This window comes from Tamandua tetradactyla, chromosome 6 (genome assembly GCF_023851605.1).
Source record: "Tamandua tetradactyla isolate mTamTet1 chromosome 6, mTamTet1.pri, whole genome shotgun sequence".
In the NCBI taxonomy this organism is placed as follows: domain Eukaryota; kingdom Metazoa; phylum Chordata; class Mammalia; order Pilosa; family Myrmecophagidae; genus Tamandua; species Tamandua tetradactyla.
The window spans coordinates 9,938,426-9,958,852 of NC_135332.1; the positions used below are offsets into that span (position 1 = coordinate 9,938,426).

At 32.9% G+C, this 20,427-nt stretch overlaps 1 protein-coding gene across 8 annotated transcripts in view; it reads right to left on the minus strand.

Annotated features, from left to right (window-relative positions):
• ABCA5 (ATP binding cassette subfamily A member 5) overlaps window positions 1-20,427 on the minus strand; it is a 167,166-nt gene that overhangs the window by 13,847 nt on the left and 132,892 nt on the right. For all 8 annotated transcript variants that reach the window (XM_077163686.1, XM_077163682.1, XM_077163683.1 and 5 more), the window contains 10 exons: window positions 18,650-18,851; window positions 17,934-18,103; window positions 14,401-14,528; window positions 13,852-13,989; window positions 8,959-9,072; window positions 5,863-6,033; window positions 4,789-4,902; window positions 4,287-4,421; window positions 3,599-3,673; window positions 2,988-3,079 (listed from right to left, as the gene is read on the minus strand). In XM_077163686.1, coding sequence (XP_077019801.1) covers window positions 2,988-3,079; window positions 3,599-3,673; window positions 4,287-4,421; window positions 4,789-4,902; window positions 5,863-6,033; window positions 8,959-9,072; window positions 13,852-13,989; window positions 14,401-14,528; window positions 17,934-18,103; window positions 18,650-18,851 — 1,339 coding nt within the window. The remainder of the gene's footprint in view (window positions 1-2,987; window positions 3,080-3,598; window positions 3,674-4,286; window positions 4,422-4,788; window positions 4,903-5,862; window positions 6,034-8,958; window positions 9,073-13,851; window positions 13,990-14,400; window positions 14,529-17,933; window positions 18,104-18,649; window positions 18,852-20,427) is intronic.

A 20,427-nucleotide genomic window follows, 5' to 3' on the forward strand; every position in this document is an offset into this window, starting at 1 on the left:
AGAGATATCGAAGTAAAAGTTAGGTAAGGAGGCAAATAGATTAGATTCAGAAAAACAAAGGAAAAAGAGAAAAGTACAAGGAAGAAGTCAACCATACTAAGATTAGTTAAACTGATCCTGCTTTGATGTGGCAAAAAGGAAGTCACAAGTTATCTTACTAAAAGTGGTATCACTGGAATGGTAAGGATAGAAACCAGATTGCAGGGAGCAACAATAATAAGATCCAGAGGGAGAGATTTAGAAAAACAAAGGAAAATTGACTGAGCAGCATCCTTAAGTAGAGGGAGTGAATGAAGGCTTGGATAATAAGAGGAGCATCGTTTATTTTTTGGTACTGGAAAAAGGCAGAAAATAATGAAGTGTAGACAAGTTTATAGAAATTTATAATTTAAAATTAAGTTTCTGTTTTCTGAGATAGGTGGCAACAGCATCTACTGAGAATTAGGGAATGAGATGAGCTGAATTTGGGAATTTAAGGAATACTTGAAGAAGAAGGAATCTTGGGATAACAACTGAATAGAAAGACAGAAAGATGTTGACTAGGAAAATGTGATAAGGTAATCAATTATTGCTAAAACAAAGCTCAGCTGAAGTGGAATAAATGTATAGTATTATCAATCTGTACTTTCATGATTTTTTTCCAGCATATAATTAGCCATACATAATTATGGGTTGTTTTTCTTTTCCAGGAAAAGTAACACTAAATTTTAACAGTAAAGATACTTAACCAATGAATTAGGACACAGTATGCTTTAAATACTTTTTTCTTTGGGGAAGGAGACATAACACTTCTATTCAAGAGAAAATCAAAGACCTAACATTGTACAACCCAACAGTCTTTTATTAAATTTTTTTTACACCATGAATCTCAGGTTTCAGCTACTCAGGCTTCTTTCCATTGGTTCTCATAAAGTGTATTCTCTGAGTGGTATTTCAGATGAACCCAGGAACCTTTAACTTTGGCTTCCTTCTTTTTCTGATCATTTTCTTTCATGCATTTCAGGAAGCTATCTCCACTCTTAGAGTACTTAGTATGCTCAATATATTTATTACTTCTCTTGGCAAGAATCTTTATTTGTTTATAATACCAAAAGCATGCTGGGTAACACTGTAGACTCTACTGGTTTTGCCATGGTACATTTGAACAGTGCCCATTCCCTTCACATCTGCAATATCACCTTTCTTGTAGATTTGCATGTATGCTGCCAAAGGAACAACTTCATGTTTTCCAAAAGGCCTGAAAAACCAGCAGGGACATTTCCTCTTTCCTTTTGTTGTTTTGGCAAATTACTGCAAGACAGCAATTCCAGCCAAAAGCTGTAACTATGGTTTTTAGTGGAAAGGTCAAAGAGATATAGAAGCTGAACAGAATGAGGGTTAAAGTGATGAATCACATGGCAAGACTGGATAGTGAAGCAAGTAAACAGGTATTAGCTGATACATTTGGGAGGAAGGGAAAACTCCAGGGTAGGAAACCATACTGAGATTAGGAGGAAAGTCCAACAGGACTAGTAGAATGAGATAGCTGGAGAGAGAAAAAGTTACCGGCAGAATTGAACAATTGTAAAAATTGAATTTTACAGATAAACTGAAAAGCAGTGATGGCACGGCTCTGATGTAAATAAACAGCTGAAGCAGAGTAGAGGTACAAGTTACTGGATTAGAGAAAATCAGAAACTGAGGAATTAGGGTGTTAGAAAGGCTACCTATGTGGATGCTGAAATCTCCCCTCAGATGATCACATGAATCTAAGGGTGAAGGAGAACAACCATAATTCTAAAGTCAGCAATAGATATGGGGAGTATCCACTGGTTAATAAATAAAATTTCTATATTTCTATATTTCCATTTTCTACAGTATGTTAATTCTAGCAAATAAATACATGAGAAATACAAAAAAGAAATTTTAGAACCAATTTAGTGCAGATGGCTAAAATTCAGTAATTCTTCTTCAAATTTAACCTGATTTGTCAAAAGGAAATGAACTGTGAGAAAATATTTTAAAATCATATATCTGATACAGCAATTGCATTCAGAATATATAAAGAACTCCTACTACTCAATAATATAAAAACAATGGCCGAATTTAAAAATTAGTAAAGGATTTGAATAGACATCTTTCAAAACACAATATAAAGAACGGTTAATAAGTACATGAAAAGATACTCAGCATCATTAGTCTTTAAGGAAATACAAAGCAAAACTACAATAAGATATACTTCTGAACCACTAAAATACAAAATATAAACAATAAAAAGCGCTGGCAAGGATGTGGAGAAAACAGAATCCTCATACATTGTTAGTGGGAATGCAAAATGGTACAGCCGCTTGGGATAACAACCTGACGGTTCCTCAGAAGATTAAACATAAGAGTTACCATTATGATGTAGCAATCACATTCCTAAATATCCACTCAAGAGAAATGAAAACTATACACATGAAAACTTGTACACAAATGTTCACAGAGCATTATTCATAATAATAGCCAAAAAGTGAAAACAATTCAAATGTCCATCAATTGACAAAATGGATAAACAAAACATGGTATTTATTTATATAATGGAATATTACTGGCAATAAAAAGAAATAGATTACTACTACATTCTACAACATGGATGACTCTAGAAAACATATTAAGTGAAAAATGTCAGACAAAAATGACTATATAGGGTGCACAGGTGGTTCAGTGGTAGACTACTCACCTTTCATGTGGGAGAACTGAGTTCGATTTCTGGACAATGCACCCTCCCCCCAAAAATGACTATATTTGTATGACCCATTTATATGATAAGTCCAGAAAATACAAATCAGTCAGAAAGTAGGTTGCCTACGACTGGGGAACAGATGAAAGAAGATATGGAAGTGACTGCTAATGAGTACAAAGTTTTTGGGGGAGGTAATGGCAATGATCTAAAATTTGATTATGGTGATGGTTACACAATTCTGTAAACACAAAATACCCTGAAACTTAAAAAAAATTGAACCAACCTGAAAAAGGGATCCTTTCTTATTGATCTGCCTCCATATTTTTTCTCATAGTATTGCAAGAGGAAAATCCACAGTACACACTGCAAATAAGGCTAAACAAGAACATGTTCAAATTCATTACTGAAATTTTATTATGTCAACAAAACCAAACCCACATACATCTGGTTCCTAGCAATCACCAAAAAATTAATCTCAGTTTTTCTTTGCTTGCTATAAGATGAAGAGAATTAAGAATAAATTTTAATAACAAATTAAGGTAGAATTAATTTTAGTAAAATAATCCTTCACATATTTTCTCTACCTTTGTAAAATGTATTTGTTGTCAGCTTCAGAAAACATAATTTTTAAAAAGCTTTGTTTTTGCTTCTAAGGAAGCAGAAATTGTAATTAAAAGGAATAACATGTTGATGAGCCAAGTATCTTAAAGAGGACATAATCAGTAAATGAAAGATTTTACCACTAAAATGCAAATTAGTGTTAACTAACACACTTGATTTTTTATGCACCTTAGTTTTTATGTAATAGGATAAAAAGACTTTGTTAAAACCATACAACCAAACTATCTTAAGGTAACATGCTAACAGACAAAAAAACTTTTTGCTATTTCTTACCGATACAACAGCCATCAAAAGCCTATCCCATGGATTATAGGTGTCCTCATTTTTTTGTATATTCTTCCAAGAAATCTAAGACAAAAAAAAAGTATCTGCTGCAATGTGTAGAAAGATATTTCATTTCACTCAGCAAAATGTACTCTATATAAGTAAATTAGCTATTAATACAAGTAGCTATGCTTTGATTTCAGATTAAAATCTATCCCATCCCAAAATATTTCTACCACGTATAATTTAAACATATTAAACTGTAGTCAAAAAAAGGTTACAGGGCTTAGTGAGCAGAATTAATCAGCAACCCTCCTAAGTCAAGAATTCATTGCTTAATATTTTTTGTAATCACACAGAAATTTGTTTTAATTATCCAGGCTTAATAAAACTAATCTGTAGCACAATGAATTATTTAATCCTTAAAAACTATACAAAAGCAAATACTGATTGAAGCCAGATAATACTTCTAATCATCTTGGGCATCAAAGAAACACATGACAGACATAGTTCATTTCCTTTGAGAATTAACTGTTTAAAGAAATGCTTGAAAAGACCCCAAAGTAACTTTAAATCACTGCATTAGTAATACGAAATCAAGTAATAGCAGTTAAACTGATTATTTTTATTGTCTTCAGTACAAGAACTAAGAGCTCAAAGACGAGGCAGAACAATACTAAAGACCTAGCAAACATACCTTTATGAAACAAATCAGGCAACCTAGAAGTGGATAGATTGGAACAGCTATGCAAAAGGTATAATGAAGAACAGTGGTAACCATATATCCCATAAAGTAAGTTATTTCGGTGATTGCAATACAAACCAAAGCTGTCTAAAGAAAAAAAAAAACAAGTTAAAGAGTGTTTAGAATTTTCCACCCAAACTTACTTGTAGATTTGTGCCTTGCATTTAAAAAACTAGGTTATCAATCCTCTAATAAACATGGGCCCAGAGCCAGAAAACGTCTGTAAGTGGCAATTTTGTTATTCCAGCTGTTAAATGCTTTCAAAATCATCCTTTCATTGGGCAGATGACACAGAAGACAAATTTACTCAAAAAGATGCTGCTGGCTATCTATTTAAAGTCCACACTCTTACAAAAGACATGATTTTTGTGTGTGTGGAATCATGAAAGAGTTCATGACTTTTCAGTTAAAATGCTATGGAAGTTAGATTGAAATAATATAAAATGTAACTTACCACAGAATAGATAAATGACCAAAATTCTTTGGTATTTAAAACTTTTTTAAAAGTGAAAGAAGCAACATAGGTAAAAAGAATAACTGATGGAACATAACCAATAAGGCAAAAAACCTGTAAAACAGAGATATATATGCATCATGAAAAAAATGAACAGCTAGCAATACATATGGGAAAACATATAACTCATATTAAAATATTAAGGAATAACTATTCTTCAAATTTTATAGCTAAACAAATTATTCAAAAACTGACACTGTGGTTACTTGAGGACCCATTATCCATATTTCTCCTAAACCAATAAAGATCATGCTTTATTGTTATCACAATCTCAAATAAGTCATTTAAATTGAAAACTATTTTGTAGTTCTTCCTTGATATCAAGTAAAATGTTATTTTATTATAAAAAACAATTTTAGGTGCTTACAACTTTACCTCTCTTAATCAGGTATTAGCCTACCATTGAAATATATAGCACTTTATATATTTTGCAAAATTCTAAGAAAAATATTTCTTAATTTATAAGGAAGAAATTAATATATAAAATCATTATCATATCTGGGAATATTAAGTTTACTTTTAACAACTCCAGTCTCATCAAGCTTTGTTTTCTCTTTTTTCTAACAAAAATCATTCACATAAAAGGACCTGCTATCAGTCATTTATACATAAGCATGAATGCAAATCAGATTCTTTCTTCATATTTCAAATTCTGGAATAAAAGATTCTCTTTTTCATGAAATTATTTTCAGGCATAAGAACAGACAGGGGAGACATTCAAAGGAAGAACTGTTCAAGCAATTCTGTTTACACACAATAGGTGATCTACATGAAAGATCATCTGAGTTTTAAGAAATAATTTTATAATGGCAGTTGGTTATTATTTTTAAAAGTTACCTATAGCAATATAAATTGCACTGGTTGCAATTATCATATACAATAATTAAATAGGTGCTGACTCTATTTTCATTAAAACAAAATCACTATCCAAATTACTCAATTAACCAAATGCCATGTTTATAAACACTTAGATTTTATTTATAAATACTAGGAGTACAAATTATGTTAACTTACCACAGAAAGGAACTTTACAGCATAAAAATATAATCCATAATGAAATGCAAACAGGCTTCCTAACATTAAAAGAAGAACAATATAAAATAAAGGAATATCAACAATAGCTTGTCCAATCCAATACGCAGATGGAAAAAGACCTGAAAGTTTAAGTTGAGTATAAGCTTTGATCTAAAAAAAGGGAAGAAAAGGAAAAAAAATTTATTATAATTTTAAACATTTTACAAACAAACAAGAAATTTTAGTAATTTGTTTAAGAACTCTTTATTTTACATCAACAAGACAGAAAGGTCATATTTCCAGGTGTTCAGGTAATAAAATTCTCCTCAAATATAAATATAAATTCAACTTAGCCTTTAAATTTGGCTCACTATTTCTGACAAAATAATTTCAATGAAATTTTTAAGAATAGAAATATGGCAGTATTGCTAAGAAACATGAAACTAAAATAAAGCAAAGTTATTATGGGGGTTATCAGAGAAGTCAAAATACTATTGGTTTTGAAAATCTGTTGAAACAAATGGAAAAATATATTTTAAACAGTAAAAGGATTCTCAGTTTTAAAATTAACCTTTAATTTGAAGTTTTAAAAATTTTTTATAACTCGAAATTTCTAAAACTTTACTCAATTGAATGTGGAAGATATGGTAAACCTTTCATCTATAAAAAAAGAATTTATTCCTAATAATTAAAGGTATTTACAAAAGGGACAGCCATAGAGGTAGGGAGAGTATGGAATATAAAGATTAGTAAAAAAAGAGGAGAAATGATAATAACTGGACAACATTTATGCTGAATGAATTAGAATATCAGACATATGTAGATTCCAATATAAGTATAAAAACATAAAGTAAGTCAAATATAATTATTATCAATAATCTATGCTTTTGTAACTTACTGATAAAACTGTAAAATGGTATAGGGCGGGCCACAGTGGCTCAGCAGGCAAGAATGCTTGCCTGCCATGCCAGAGGACCCGGGTTCGATTTCCGGTGCCTGCCCATGTAAAAAAAAAAAAAACGTAAAATGGTATAGCCACTCTGGAAAAGAGTTTAACAGTTTCTGCACCCAGATAAATGAAAACTTACGTTCACACAAAAACCTGTACACGAATGTTCATGAGCAGCTTTACTCATAACAGGCATAACAAAACTGGAAATAACCACAGTCTCTTCAATGGGCAAATGGCTAAACAAACTGTGGTATATCATATCTTAGAATACTCCTCAGCAATACAAAAGAATTGACTATTTATATATAATTGGATGACTCTCTAGGAACTTATGCTGAGGTAAAAAGCCTATCTCCAAAAGAAATACACTGCAATTCTATTTTTACATTCTCAAAATATTAAAATCACAGAAATGGCAAATGTATTACTGGTTGCTAAGAGTCAAGGGAAGAGGAAGAGGTGGTGGGTGCATGGCTAGGAAAGGGCAACAGAAGGACTTCTGTGATGACGTAACTGGTTTTCACCTTAACTTTATCAATGTTAATATCATGGTTGTGATAATTGTATTATTTTTAGTTCTATAAGATGTACTAATCACTGGGGAAATAGCAGAAAGGGTGCACTAGATCTCTCTATATTGTTTAGCTTCTACAATTACCTCAAAATAAAAGCTTAGTTTTAAAACTTTTAAGTTAAAACAAAAAAAGAAAATAATGCAACTGTCCAGTAAGTGTTATCTTTGAGTGGTGGGGTTATGGATAATTTTATTTTCTTCTTTATACTTTCCTATATTTTTCTGAATTGCTACAAAGAATATATGTATATTTATGAGACAAAAATTGAACATCAATTAAAAATAATTCTCTGAGATTCATGTATTACTTTTATACTAAACAAACTTATCAAAGATATAATTCTCTGTGATGAGGCTTAAGTCCATGATTCATCACACAGTGTAAATTAATTTAGACAAATTTTCTCCCCATATACTAAAATCAGCAATGGAGAGAATACAAATTTATGTTAGAAGAGTAAGAGAGAGACACTCTCAGCAGAGTAGAATATAGAAAGCTTTGAACAGCCAGAAGCAGCAACTTCCTGGGAGACCTTGAGAGACTTCGAAAGACAAAGGTGCAGAAAAGGTGGTAAAAGAATTCTAAAAACATTCTATGTACATAGCAATTTTTCCTAGGCCTGGTGATGACAATCATTTTCCATATTAAAAACAAGTGCCTTATACATTCAATACCCTTTATTAAAGGCTGAGGTAGTTAGATTCAGTTGTCAACCTGGCCAGGTGAAGGCACCTAGTTTTGTGGCTGCGGACATGAGTCAATGATACCTGAACCTCATCTGTTGCTAATTACATCTTCAGTCAGCTAGGAGGCGTGCCTGCTGCAATGAATGACATTTGACTTAATTGGCTGGAGCTTAAATAAGAGAGCACAATGTAGCACAGCCCAAGCAGCTCAGCATGCCTCATCTCAGCACTTGCAGCTCAGCACTGGCAGCTCAGCCCAGGCCTCTGGAGATGCAGAAAGGAATCACCCCCAGGAAAGTTGTTGGAACCCAGAGGCCTGGAGAGAAGGCCAGCAGAGACCATCCTGTGCCTTCCCACGTAAGAAACAACCTCAGTTAAAAGTTAGCTGCCTTTCCTCTGAAGAACTAACAAAATAAATCCCCTTTTATTAAAAGCCAATCCGTCTCTGGTGTGTTGCATTGTGACAGCTAGCAAACTAGAACAAAGGCTAAAGTGGAGAGGTAGTTTAGTATTCAGATAAGAATAGGAAGATCAGAGTAAGTTCTTATACCTACCACTTAACAAGCTGAGTCAATCTGGGCAAGTTATATGAACACAACCAGCCCCAATTTCCTTACTAGCAAAGAGAAGAACATAAAACTGACTTTACAATGCTGTAAGAATTAAGAAAGTAATTTTTAAAACACCTAACAAGGACTCAAGTAATAAATGTTAGTTATTACTATAACAACAAAATACATTTTATATTACTCCTGAAATAATTATACGTAAGTCTTAAATGCATGCAAAAATATCATTATTTGTTACAAGATTTCACACTGACAAACTATATCTGTTTTTGCTTGTTTTTTGTTTTCGTTTTTGTTTTTTATTTAGTCATTACCTTATGATTCTCTGCATTTTCCATGGCAAAGTAAGGTGGCATAGCAGTTACAATGATTCCAAGCAAAGCTGCTTGAAAATACAGCTCAATTCTAAAAACTATGTCAGTAACTTCCTGAAAGACAACCACAGAATAAAAAATAGAACTGAGAGTCACTTTATATCAACTTGGTACATTCTAAAAGACCATCAAAACCTTTGAAGGAACACATTAGGATATCCAGTCTAGGCATCGTCTATTTGAAAGAACAGGAGACAAAGTTATTAGCAGGCAATGGTCTACAGTACCAATTTTGCCACTTATTTAACAGCTATATGATTCTGAGAAAAATTGTACTTCCATTCTCTTATCTACAATACACATAATCTGGCACATAAATTAAGCTTCACCATTTAAAAATGTGTGTGAAAGGCAGTTAGCATGTCTACCAGAGGTCCTAAACAATGATCATGACTATCTAAGAAAGATTTGTAGTGTCTTTTATTGGATGCTGAACTATGAGTTAGTTGGGATCTCAGGACCCTACTTTTCTATATCAGAAAAAAGCTGATACAGAAATCTCAGCTTCCCATGGAACTAGGAGCTTCTTCTCTTCCACAGGAGGATCTTTAATGCCCACAGGTCCTGATATCCCTGCATGCCCCAAGATCTAAGTGTAGGCAGCTAACTGTCCCAAACAACCCAGTAAAAGCTGACAACCCAAATGCAGACTATCTGGGATGGAGCATATGGTATTATCTCTCATCCCACCAGAAAAAAAGCCAATTTTTTTCACCCTTGTTCTGTAAGAAGATATATCGATAGAGCAGGATGGGTACCCTGCACTGAAAAGAACCTATGCTTTGGCCAGCAGATACCCTGGGCCTGGCACAACCCTTCCATGGCATGACGTGGAAACAGAATGCATCCCGCCTTACTGACTCTAGCCTTGTGAGTTTTTTCATTCAACAATAAAGTCAATTCCTTAATTCATGCCATGTAACATTGTAGAATTTGTCTCAAACTCTGGCACATGATAGTGGAAGACCCAGATAGAACACATAGATATGTAAAGTAAGCAGTAAAAGAAGTGGAAATTAATGAAACTATACTCAGATATAATTACGCAGAATCTGATGAAGGAAGAAAAAGTATGAAGCATAAGTAGGACTATATGCATAGATGACTGTAAAAAGTCCATTTCTTTCCCTTTGGTTTTAAAAAATGGTATGGTATGTGTCAGCACTGGATGGAAAATGTTACACTGTAAGATCTTTTGTGATATTTATGGATATACATATGTAGTAATATCATAAAAACACAAATGGTACTATAAGTTATAAATTGTGGTTATTTTTATGGGGGAAGAAAGAAAAAAATGGCAGAGGGATACATAGGGGGTTCCCAATGTTATGTTTAAAGTTTCATTAACTAAAAATAAATATGACAAGATAATAACATTTGAAACATCTGGGTGATAGATACATGGTTGCTCATTTTTTGTATCTTGGAAATACTTCACAATGAAAAAAATCATGTGGGATGATTAACAACTTTGATGATTTCAATACCACCTATGTGCTAATGACACAAATTTTTATGTCCTTTCAGAAATCTATCAGGCAACTGTATTTTCAAAATTAGTGAATGATTCTACTTTGCAACTCATTACCTACAACTGTAATCAAGACTTCCATTTTCCTCACCTCACAAATGTAACAGTGATTAAGTTATGCCAATTTAGTTTTTTAACATCTTTTCTCCCACTATCATTGCTCTTGCTGCATTAGCACATACATTCTTTATGTAATCTCCTCTGAAATATTTATTAGAAGAATCTCTGATATAATCACCTTAACTAACTTTCCTTTTCTCCATCCAAATTCCCCGTACAGAATCCCTCTTCATTCTGGTGCTAGTGGTCTTTCTAAAATGCAAATCTGATGTTATTTTGTACCCCATGTATAAGTAGAACTGCAAGAAGAAGGGCATTAAGTTAATCGTGTACGTGATTTCCATTTAAAGATGGTAAAAAACTCACAGTAAACTAAAAAAGTCTTGGGTGTGAATTACAGTCATTATATTCTAGAAAAATGGAACATACGTAATATTTCAGGGAAGGAATCTATATCTCACAGAGAAAACAGAAACCGTCACTTGTAAATGTATCTTCATCCATATCCATCTTATTCTCTTGTCACAATAACATAGGCATTCTATTACTCTTGTCTTCTCAGATATACTTCTTTTCCTCAATTTTGTACCTTCCTCTCAGTTTCCCATCAGAATGTATATGAACAAAGTATAGAAATGGCAGGAAAAAGGGAGGTGAGAATAAAGGAGGAAGGAAATATTGTGGAAGGGAAGTTCCTTGATACCTCCACCTATTGCTCCCTCCCACTGAGCACCTGACAACTAAAATTCTTGAATGTTGTTTCCCCTTGCTCATCTCACATTCATATCTCAACTCTCTATAACTTGGATGTCACTTCAATCTCTTCACTGCTATAGCCAGGGCTACCAATGTTTTCTTTGTTGGTAAAGCCAGTGGGCATTTGTCTGTACTTATCTTACTTCCCTACATCATTTGACACTGACCACTCCCTCTACCTTTATTGTCAATTCTGGTTAATGGCACTGGCCCTAACCACCATCAAATTTTCAAGCCAAAAATAAGGGTCCTTACCTGCCACTAATAACTACCAAGTCCTGACTGATATGTCTATCTTGCATCTTTCCAATCTATTCACTTCACATTATACTGAGGAATAGTACCTTAGTTCAAGTTACCACCATCTGTCACTTGAATTACTTCAATAGCCTTCTAAATAGCCTTTCAGTCTCTAGTCTGGTCCCTCTACTACATGCCCTACAGTACAGTCAGGAGATGTTTTAACTCATTCATCTATTCATGCCACTCCTTTGCTTAAAATCATTTACTATTCTCCATGATCCATGTCAGAATACAGCGTAAATTCCTAAATATAGTGTAAATATTCAAAGGTATGAAAATGGATGATAACTTGCCTGAGACCCGGGTTCGATTCCCAGTGTCTGCCCATGACAAAAACACAAAAAAAAAAAGAAGGGGAAAAAATGGATGATAACTACAAGAAAAAGATTCTCAACATCATTAGCCATTACGGAAATGTAAATCAGAATGACAATGAGATACTTCACATCAACTCAAAAATGGACAGGTAATAACAGTGTTAAAGAGGATCTAGAAAAATGGGAATCCTCATTCACTGCTGGTGGGAATGGAAAACGGTGCTGCTATTTTGGAAAACATTTTGGCAATCATTTCAAAAAGTTAATCATAGTTACCATATGACCCAGGCAATTCTATTTCTAGGCATTCACTCAAGAGAAATGAAAATATACATCCACATAAAAACTTGTACACAAATAAATGTTCATAGCAGCATTATATTCATGATGGCCAAAAAGTAGAAACAACCCAAATGTCCTTTAAGTGATGAACAGATAAATAAAATGTGGTATATCTATACAATGGAATATTATGGTGATAATAAGAAGTCCTGATACCTGTTATAACATGAATGAATCTTTAAAATATTATGCTCTTTGCTCCTTCTTGACTAAAAGGGGGTAGAGAGTAATGAGACAACAAAGTTTCATCGTTTCCCGGACCATGTACCCCCTAAAAAAAGGTTTCAGTGCCTGAGAGACTTCAGAGTCAAGAGGTTATCCTGGAGGTTCTTCTTATGCATTATATCAATATCTCTTCTCAGTTTATGCTGTGTTGAAGTGGCTGGAGGGAAATACCTGTAATTGTTGAGTTATGTTCCAGTAGCCTTGACACTTGAAGATGATAGCATAATGATACAGCTTTTACAAACTGACCATGTGACTGTGAAAACCTTGTGTCTGATGCTCTTTTTATCCAGATTATGAATAGATGAGTAAAAAATATGGATTAAAAAAATAAATACATAATAGGGGGGATAAGGGGTAAAATAAATTATATAGAATGAAATACCAGTGGTCAACGAGAGGGAGGGGCAAGGGATATGGTATGAGCTTTTTCTTTCTATTTCTTTTTCTGAAGTGGTGCAAATGCTCTAAAAATGACCATGGTGATGAATACACAACTATGTGATGATAATGCGAGCCAATGATTGTATACTATGTATGGACTGTCTTTGTTTGTGAAGATTTGTCAATAAAAGTATTAAAAAAAACTTTATGCTAAGTGAAAGAAGCATAAAATGGGCAAATCCACAGACACAGCAAGTAGAACAGTGGCTGCCTATGTCTGGGGGGACGGAAGGGGGAATAAATAGGTATTTACTGCTAATGGTTACAAGATGTTTTTTGAAGTATGATGAAAATATTTTTAAATTGGTGAGGGTTGAACAACTCTACTAACATACTAAATACCAGTGAGCTGGACATTTTAAATTAGTAAGTTATATGGTATGCGAATTACATATAAAGCTGTTTAAAAAAGTTTGACAATATAAAGTAACAGAAAATGTTGCTACAGATATTTGCCCATTTATTCTTCCATATATGAAAAATAAATTGCAAGAACTGAGAGAAAAATGTTGAGTATGTTTATGTTTACATCCAAAAGCCCTACCTAGATGAAAAATGGTATAGTCTGGGTAACTTCACAAAGTTCTTTCTACTCTCTAAGTGTGGCCAATTTTTCAGTTTTAAATTACCTTAATTTTTCTACCATGATTAATAAAAAAATCCTAAACCCAGACATAAACCATCACCACTCAAGATTTAAAAAGACTAGATGCCCTAAGATGAACTTTTACAGACTTCATTTATTAGTACTGATAGTACATGTATGTGTGTGTATATACACAACAAACATATTTATATGTTTATAAATATATATATAAGTATATTCGTATCTACATATATTTTTGAGCTTACTTGAAAGAATGGTGTATTCCAGATCTGGATGCTCTCAGTCACATTTAAATGATAAAGATAGTAGTTACTAATGATATTCATCAACACAGGTAAAGAATAAACCATAGTACTATTGAAAACAGCTGTAAAAACGTAGTCCTACAATAAGAAAATAGAGAGATATAACATACTACATATAAATATAAATGGATATAGTACTGCTGTATACCAAGTTTTTCATGTTGGCAGAGCTAATTCTCACCAACAGTACTAAAAGCGGGTACAACAAATCATAGAATATTTAATGATAGATAATAACAGCTGGTCTGGAATGTATAGATATTTTAATCAAAAACATAACCTTGAAATAAAATTAAATTCCTGTAGCTTTACATATTGATCATTTGTCAGGACATAAAATATATCATAAATAAACACAGCTAGCTATTTCCAAAAATAAATTCTAATTTCCAATAATGAGGCCAAATCAGCAACTAAGTAATTTTAGATGAACTATTTTAATCTTTCATAATTCTCAAGTTGGTATTCATAAACATATATAACTCTTACCTTTTCTGAATGCATCACATTTAAAGCTGCACTATGGGGAGCAGCAGATACATAGTCACTGTCATTAAACATCATCACCAATATGTTTTGGTTCGTGAAAAAGCTAATAAGATCACTGATATCTGAGTCTGGTATGAGAAAACAAGCAAATAATAATCAGTTTCAGTGAGAGACATAGGCTTTTAATAACACTGGAAAAGTTACTGTTTTTTAAAAGAAACATATTATCTTTATTAGATATTAAGCGCATTGGCTCCAGAGTTGGCCAGAGTGGATTCAAATTCCAATTGCACTACTCCCACAATCTATCCTTCAAATAAGTTACTCAGATACTGTGGACCTTAGTTTCCTCTTTTGTAAATTGGGTATAATAACTGTATTTATTTCAAAGGGTGGTCACAAGGACCAGATGATTCAATATACATGCACAGGGCTTGGAACAGAACCTGATACACAGCACAAATTGTTAAATTTTAGCTGCTGCTGCTACTATTACTAATAATGAAAGTTTACCTACATAATACCCATATAAAATCTGGTAAAACAGTGAGAATAAAAATCTATCTGACCTTAAAATCATTCCTCCTATTGCCATCATGTCTAAGTCAGAGTCTCCTAAAGAGCCCAGATAGCTGCTGAAGCTCAGAGGGCTGAGCTTTAAAAATAACTGATGAGAGTCTCAGGAGTCATCTGAGCAATGGAGAGCACTCATAGACTGTGGTAATGAGATCCAAACACCAAGCATTCCAGAGGGTCTGTCTTTGTCAAATATGCCACTGGGGAGGTAGATGCAGCCATGAATGTCAGGCCACACAATGTGGATGGAAGAGATGTTGAACCAAAGAGGGCTGCTTCAAGAGAAGACTTCAAAGACCAGATGCCCATTTCACTGTGAAAAATGATGGTGTCAAAGACGCTGAAGAGCATCACCAATGAGGTCTATAGCCTCTAAATTTCCCGAGCCAAGGAAAAGATTTTGAATCATGTATGGGGTTCAAATCTATATCAACATGTCTGCTGAATGAAGGCATCAAACAGAAAGGACAAATATGACTGAGAAATTGAAGCCAAATGAGGCAAAATATTATAAGTAATCTAATGTTATAGCAGTGGGATCAGAATCAGTACCAAACTCGAATGTACAAAGGATGGTGCTTTTTAAGTACAGAGTATACTATGCTTAACCACTCCCAAACCTGGCGCCTCAACTGATCTCTAATTTCCAGTTTGCCTGAGTGACTCTGTACTTTGAAAACTGAACAAAATGTACCACCTGTAATATAAAAAGTTCTGTAGGGAGAGTAAGATACTATTCAAAACACACACACAGAAAGGCCAGTTACTCCTAAACGAAAAGTGGCTCTATTTAGAACCAGCAACAGGGCTATAGAAATATTGGATACATATGAAAGTGATTATAGGAGAAGAAACAAAACTTGAAAATATTAGAATGTCTACATATGGATGAGAAGGAACTTGGAGAAAGATTTAAGATACATGTATGATTCCCCAAAACACACATCAAAAATGTCACAATATCAGAGGATACTGTATTTTAGTAATATAAAATGCAAGGTAAAACTGAAACAAGATTCTCATCTGGGGAATGCCTGATTTTCTTGCAAGCAATGCGGACAACCAATTCAATATGCTCAGCCCTCAATCTTAGGATTTGCCCCTATGAAACTTATTCCTGCAAAGAGAAGCTAAGCCTACTTGTAATTATGCCTAAAAGTCACCCCCCCAGAGAACCTCTTTTCTTGCTCAGATGTGGCCTCTCTCTCTAAGCCAACTCTGCAGGTGAACTCACTGCCCTTTCCCCTACATGGGACATGATTCCCAGGGGTAAATCTCCCTGGCAACATGGGGTAAGACTCCCAGGATAAGCCAGGACCACGTATCATGGAATTGAGAAAGCCCTACTGACCAAAAGGGGGAGGAGAGAAATGAGACAAAACAAAGTTTCAGTGGCTGAAAAATTTCAGAGTTGAAAGGTTATCCTGGAAGTTATTCTTATGCATTATATAGATATTCCTTCCTAGGTTATAATGTATTGGAGTGGCTAGAAGTACCTGAAACTGTTGAACTATGTTCCAATAGCTTTGATTCTTAAAGATGATTGTATAACTATATAGCATTTGCAATGTGACCATGTGACTGTGAAAACCTTGTGTCTGATTCTCCTTTTAACCAGGGGATGGACAGATGAATAAAAAAATAAGGATAAACAAATAAAGGATAAAAAAAAAACCCAAATGGGGGGGATAAGGGGTTAAAAAAATGGGTAGACTGAAATAATAGTGGTCAATGAGAGGAAGAGGTAAGGATTATGGGATATATAAATTTTTTCTTTCTATTTCTTTTTCTGGAGTGATGCAAATGTTCTAAAAATGATCATGGCAGTGAATACACAACTAAATTATGATACTGTGAGCCAGTGATTGTATACTGTGGATGGACTATAAGTGTGTGAAGATTTCTCAAATAGAAATATTTTTTAAAAATTGAAAACAAGAATTCTAACTAAAGAAAAAAATTGCAAAACATAATATTTTCTATTCAAAAGAGTCTTCTATTATTAAATGCATTCTCCCCCTGCAGAAATGAAGGTTACGCACTATACTAAGAGCTAGATCTTAACAGTGATGATTTTAATAATTTATAACAATCCCTATCTATAATTATTAATTTAATTTAATTGAAAATTAAAATTCTATGTCAGTTTTACTTGTTCTGAGCTTTGATCAAGGCTATAATTTCATAATTACAGTTCCACAATTTCAGGTATTTCCTTCTAGCTATTCCAATATACTAGGGATTAAAAGAAATATATAATAATTCAGTAGTTATAATCAACTGTCAATTCTATCTTCACTGATACAACTCCTCCCTCTCATTTGACCCTTCTCCCAATCTTCAGGAATATTTGGGCAATGACCATTCTAATTTCACATACTTTTAAAATATTTTCATATTTAATAATTATATAGTAAGAATAAAAATGTCAAATAAAAAACTATCCATTAGAAATATAATGTTTTCATCATATATGTAGTTTATTTTTCTTAGTCATTAATTATATATATATATATTGCTTATTTTTCTTAATTCTAACTCTTCATATAGTCCTTGACGGATTGTTTAAACAGGGATTGTTCAACATTTCTATGTAGCATATATAACAGTGTAAAAGTTAGATGTTGTAACTCTTGAGAGGGTTTGCTCAACTTCTGAAATTTATTTTGCTCACCATGAATTTTGAGATAAAACACTGTTGAGAATAATGAGGCTAGTAAAACTTTATAATTATAAGCAGCCACAATCAGAACAATTTTAAAAACTGTCATATACATTTCATTTCTGTAATAAATTATTCAGCATCAATACAGTGTTTCATTCAATTTATATTTCATTCAGACCTTGCCTTTACCTTAAATATATTTCTATTTCTAAAATTCAACCCTCTGACCCATATCCATCCCTCACCCCATATCCCAACCAACACACATTCACAGACCTTCACACATTCTCACCAGTAGAATTTTGAAGAAGCAGACTTGTTTTGTATTTATGTGGTTTATCTCCAGGTTTTAGGAAATAGAAATCTGGAACAAGTTTGATGGGAACCACAGCATTTTTAAAAGAGTGATGCACCAAAAACATAAAAATCTGAACTGCAAAAAAAATTAAAAGCAGAAGCAACCTGAAAGAAAAAAAATTAATATAACTCAAGGCACATTAGTATGTGGATCTATTACAAATCTTCTGAGAAAAGCTAAACAAAGGCAAGTTGAGAATATGTCATTTTGATCCCAGTTCTACCAGCTATAAAGTTTTCTTTATATTTCAGTTTCTTCATCTTATAAATAGGGATAAATCTCATTTTTCCTGATATTTACAGAAGATGGTCATATAAATTAATTAATAGATGCAAAAATGTGAAAAATGTAATGCAAAATAAAACTTAAGATATAACAAAAGTAATTAAAAATTTAACTTGAGAGACTGTCAATCCCTCATTTTATAGAAGAAACAATGAACACTAGTTAAAAAAAAGAGAGTAAGGTTCTAAATATATTTGATGAAATAACTATGTATAATTATTTTTTCTCTCATATTGTGAAATTTTAGCTTTAACCATTCAAACCAACATAGATTATTTGCATATGTCTAATTCAGAAAACTGAGAGAACTCAAATTTGTAACCTTAAAAATACAACTCTTCAGGCAGAAGAAAGGTTATACTTACACTGATCTCACTGATTTACTTTCACGTTTCAAGTTAAAGAAATGAAATTTTGCTATTGTATACACCTGCTGTTTCCAAAGACTCATAGTGCTCAGTAAAGAAGCTTTGGTTTCGGAGAGAATAAGTAAGCTCTGTTCCATATCATCAAAAAATTTGGAATCCATTTCCTCTTCTGCGGGCTGCTGAGTAAATACACTATAATCTATTTGACAAAACAAAGCAAAAAAAGATAGAAAATTACAGTATATTCCTTAAAAAGATGAAAATCCTTCTGAAGCATGTAAATTTTTAAGACACAGATCTAACGCCATGATACAGTCCATAAAACAAACCGACAGTAGGTGCTAAAATAATGCATGTCACAATCATGGTATTCAGTGAGCACCAATTTACCTTCTACAAAATTTGATAACATGCCAAACTTTGAAAAATAAAACAATTAAAAGCAGCCTAGCTAAAAGCAATTAGCAATAAATTTATTTTGCATGGTGGATTTTAAGGTATTATAATACAAAGCCAGTAATGCCTAGATAGAGGATAGTTTTCTCATGTTTATTCTCATTCACTAAACATTTTTAGAAATTATTTCATATACTTCACATCTTTACCATCACAAAACAAGCCTTTTAACTTCTCTTCTGTCACCCTAGATATTTCAAACATTCACTGATAGAGCATTCTACATCCTGACCTCTACCTTCATCTACCTCCTCTACTCCCATATCTTTATCTCTACTCAATTTCAGCAAATTGGATGCATGTCATATTTAAGATCACTGAAACTGTATAATATCCAACATTTTTATGTGAACATTTTCTGACTACAACCTGATATCACGTTCTTATGAACTTGATTTTTCCCTTTTATCCATGTTTGAGAGACATCTTCTGGCTTTACTTCAACATTAAATTTAGTGGTAGACTCAGTTTTCAGCCGAAAGTTGTCCTTCTACTTCGTCTTCATCCACAGAAGGGTTCATAACCAAATGCCTATTTTAACATCATTCTTGGCATCCTGATGTTATACATAATCAATGATCATGTGATCACATAGGCAATAATCATATTTAGGAGGCATAAACTCAGTGTTGGAAATGTCATTTACATTTGCTGCTAATATTGAATATTCACTTTCAATTATAGTTAAACGTAAATATATTTTAAGTGAAAATTTGAATACATATCTTATATGGAAATTCTGCCGGTCAACTGAAGTATAAATATTTATTATGACAAGAGTAAAATGCTACAATAATTGATGATTGATCATTTCTAAAACTTCAAAAACAGATAATAAGAACTTTAAAGCCACTAAATAAATGGGGAAAGATATTTGATAGTTAATTCAAAATATTAAAAAGTATACTATTTAGGGCAATGTGATGGTGGCTCACTGGCAGAATTCTTGCCTGCCATGCTGGAGACCTGGGTTCAATACCCATTACTTGCCCATGCAAAAAAAAAAAACAAAAACACTATTTAGACAACTTTATAGGAAGAACATTATGGCTTCTGAGCTAATACTCCTCTTTTTAAATGTAAACAAAATAAAATAATTGAGATTAGATTACATCAATATTAATTTTTATATAATAGTTTGGTATACCAGTACTCTTAATGTTAAAAAGAATAATCTTTGGGGCTATATTTAATTTATAGTTCTTTAATTCCATTAAGGCATTAAATCCTTAAATTAAAAGTTCTAATTTCTACTCTTCCACAGTTTGTAAGGATGAATTAAAAGCAGAATGCTAACTTCATAATTACAAATTGCTTTT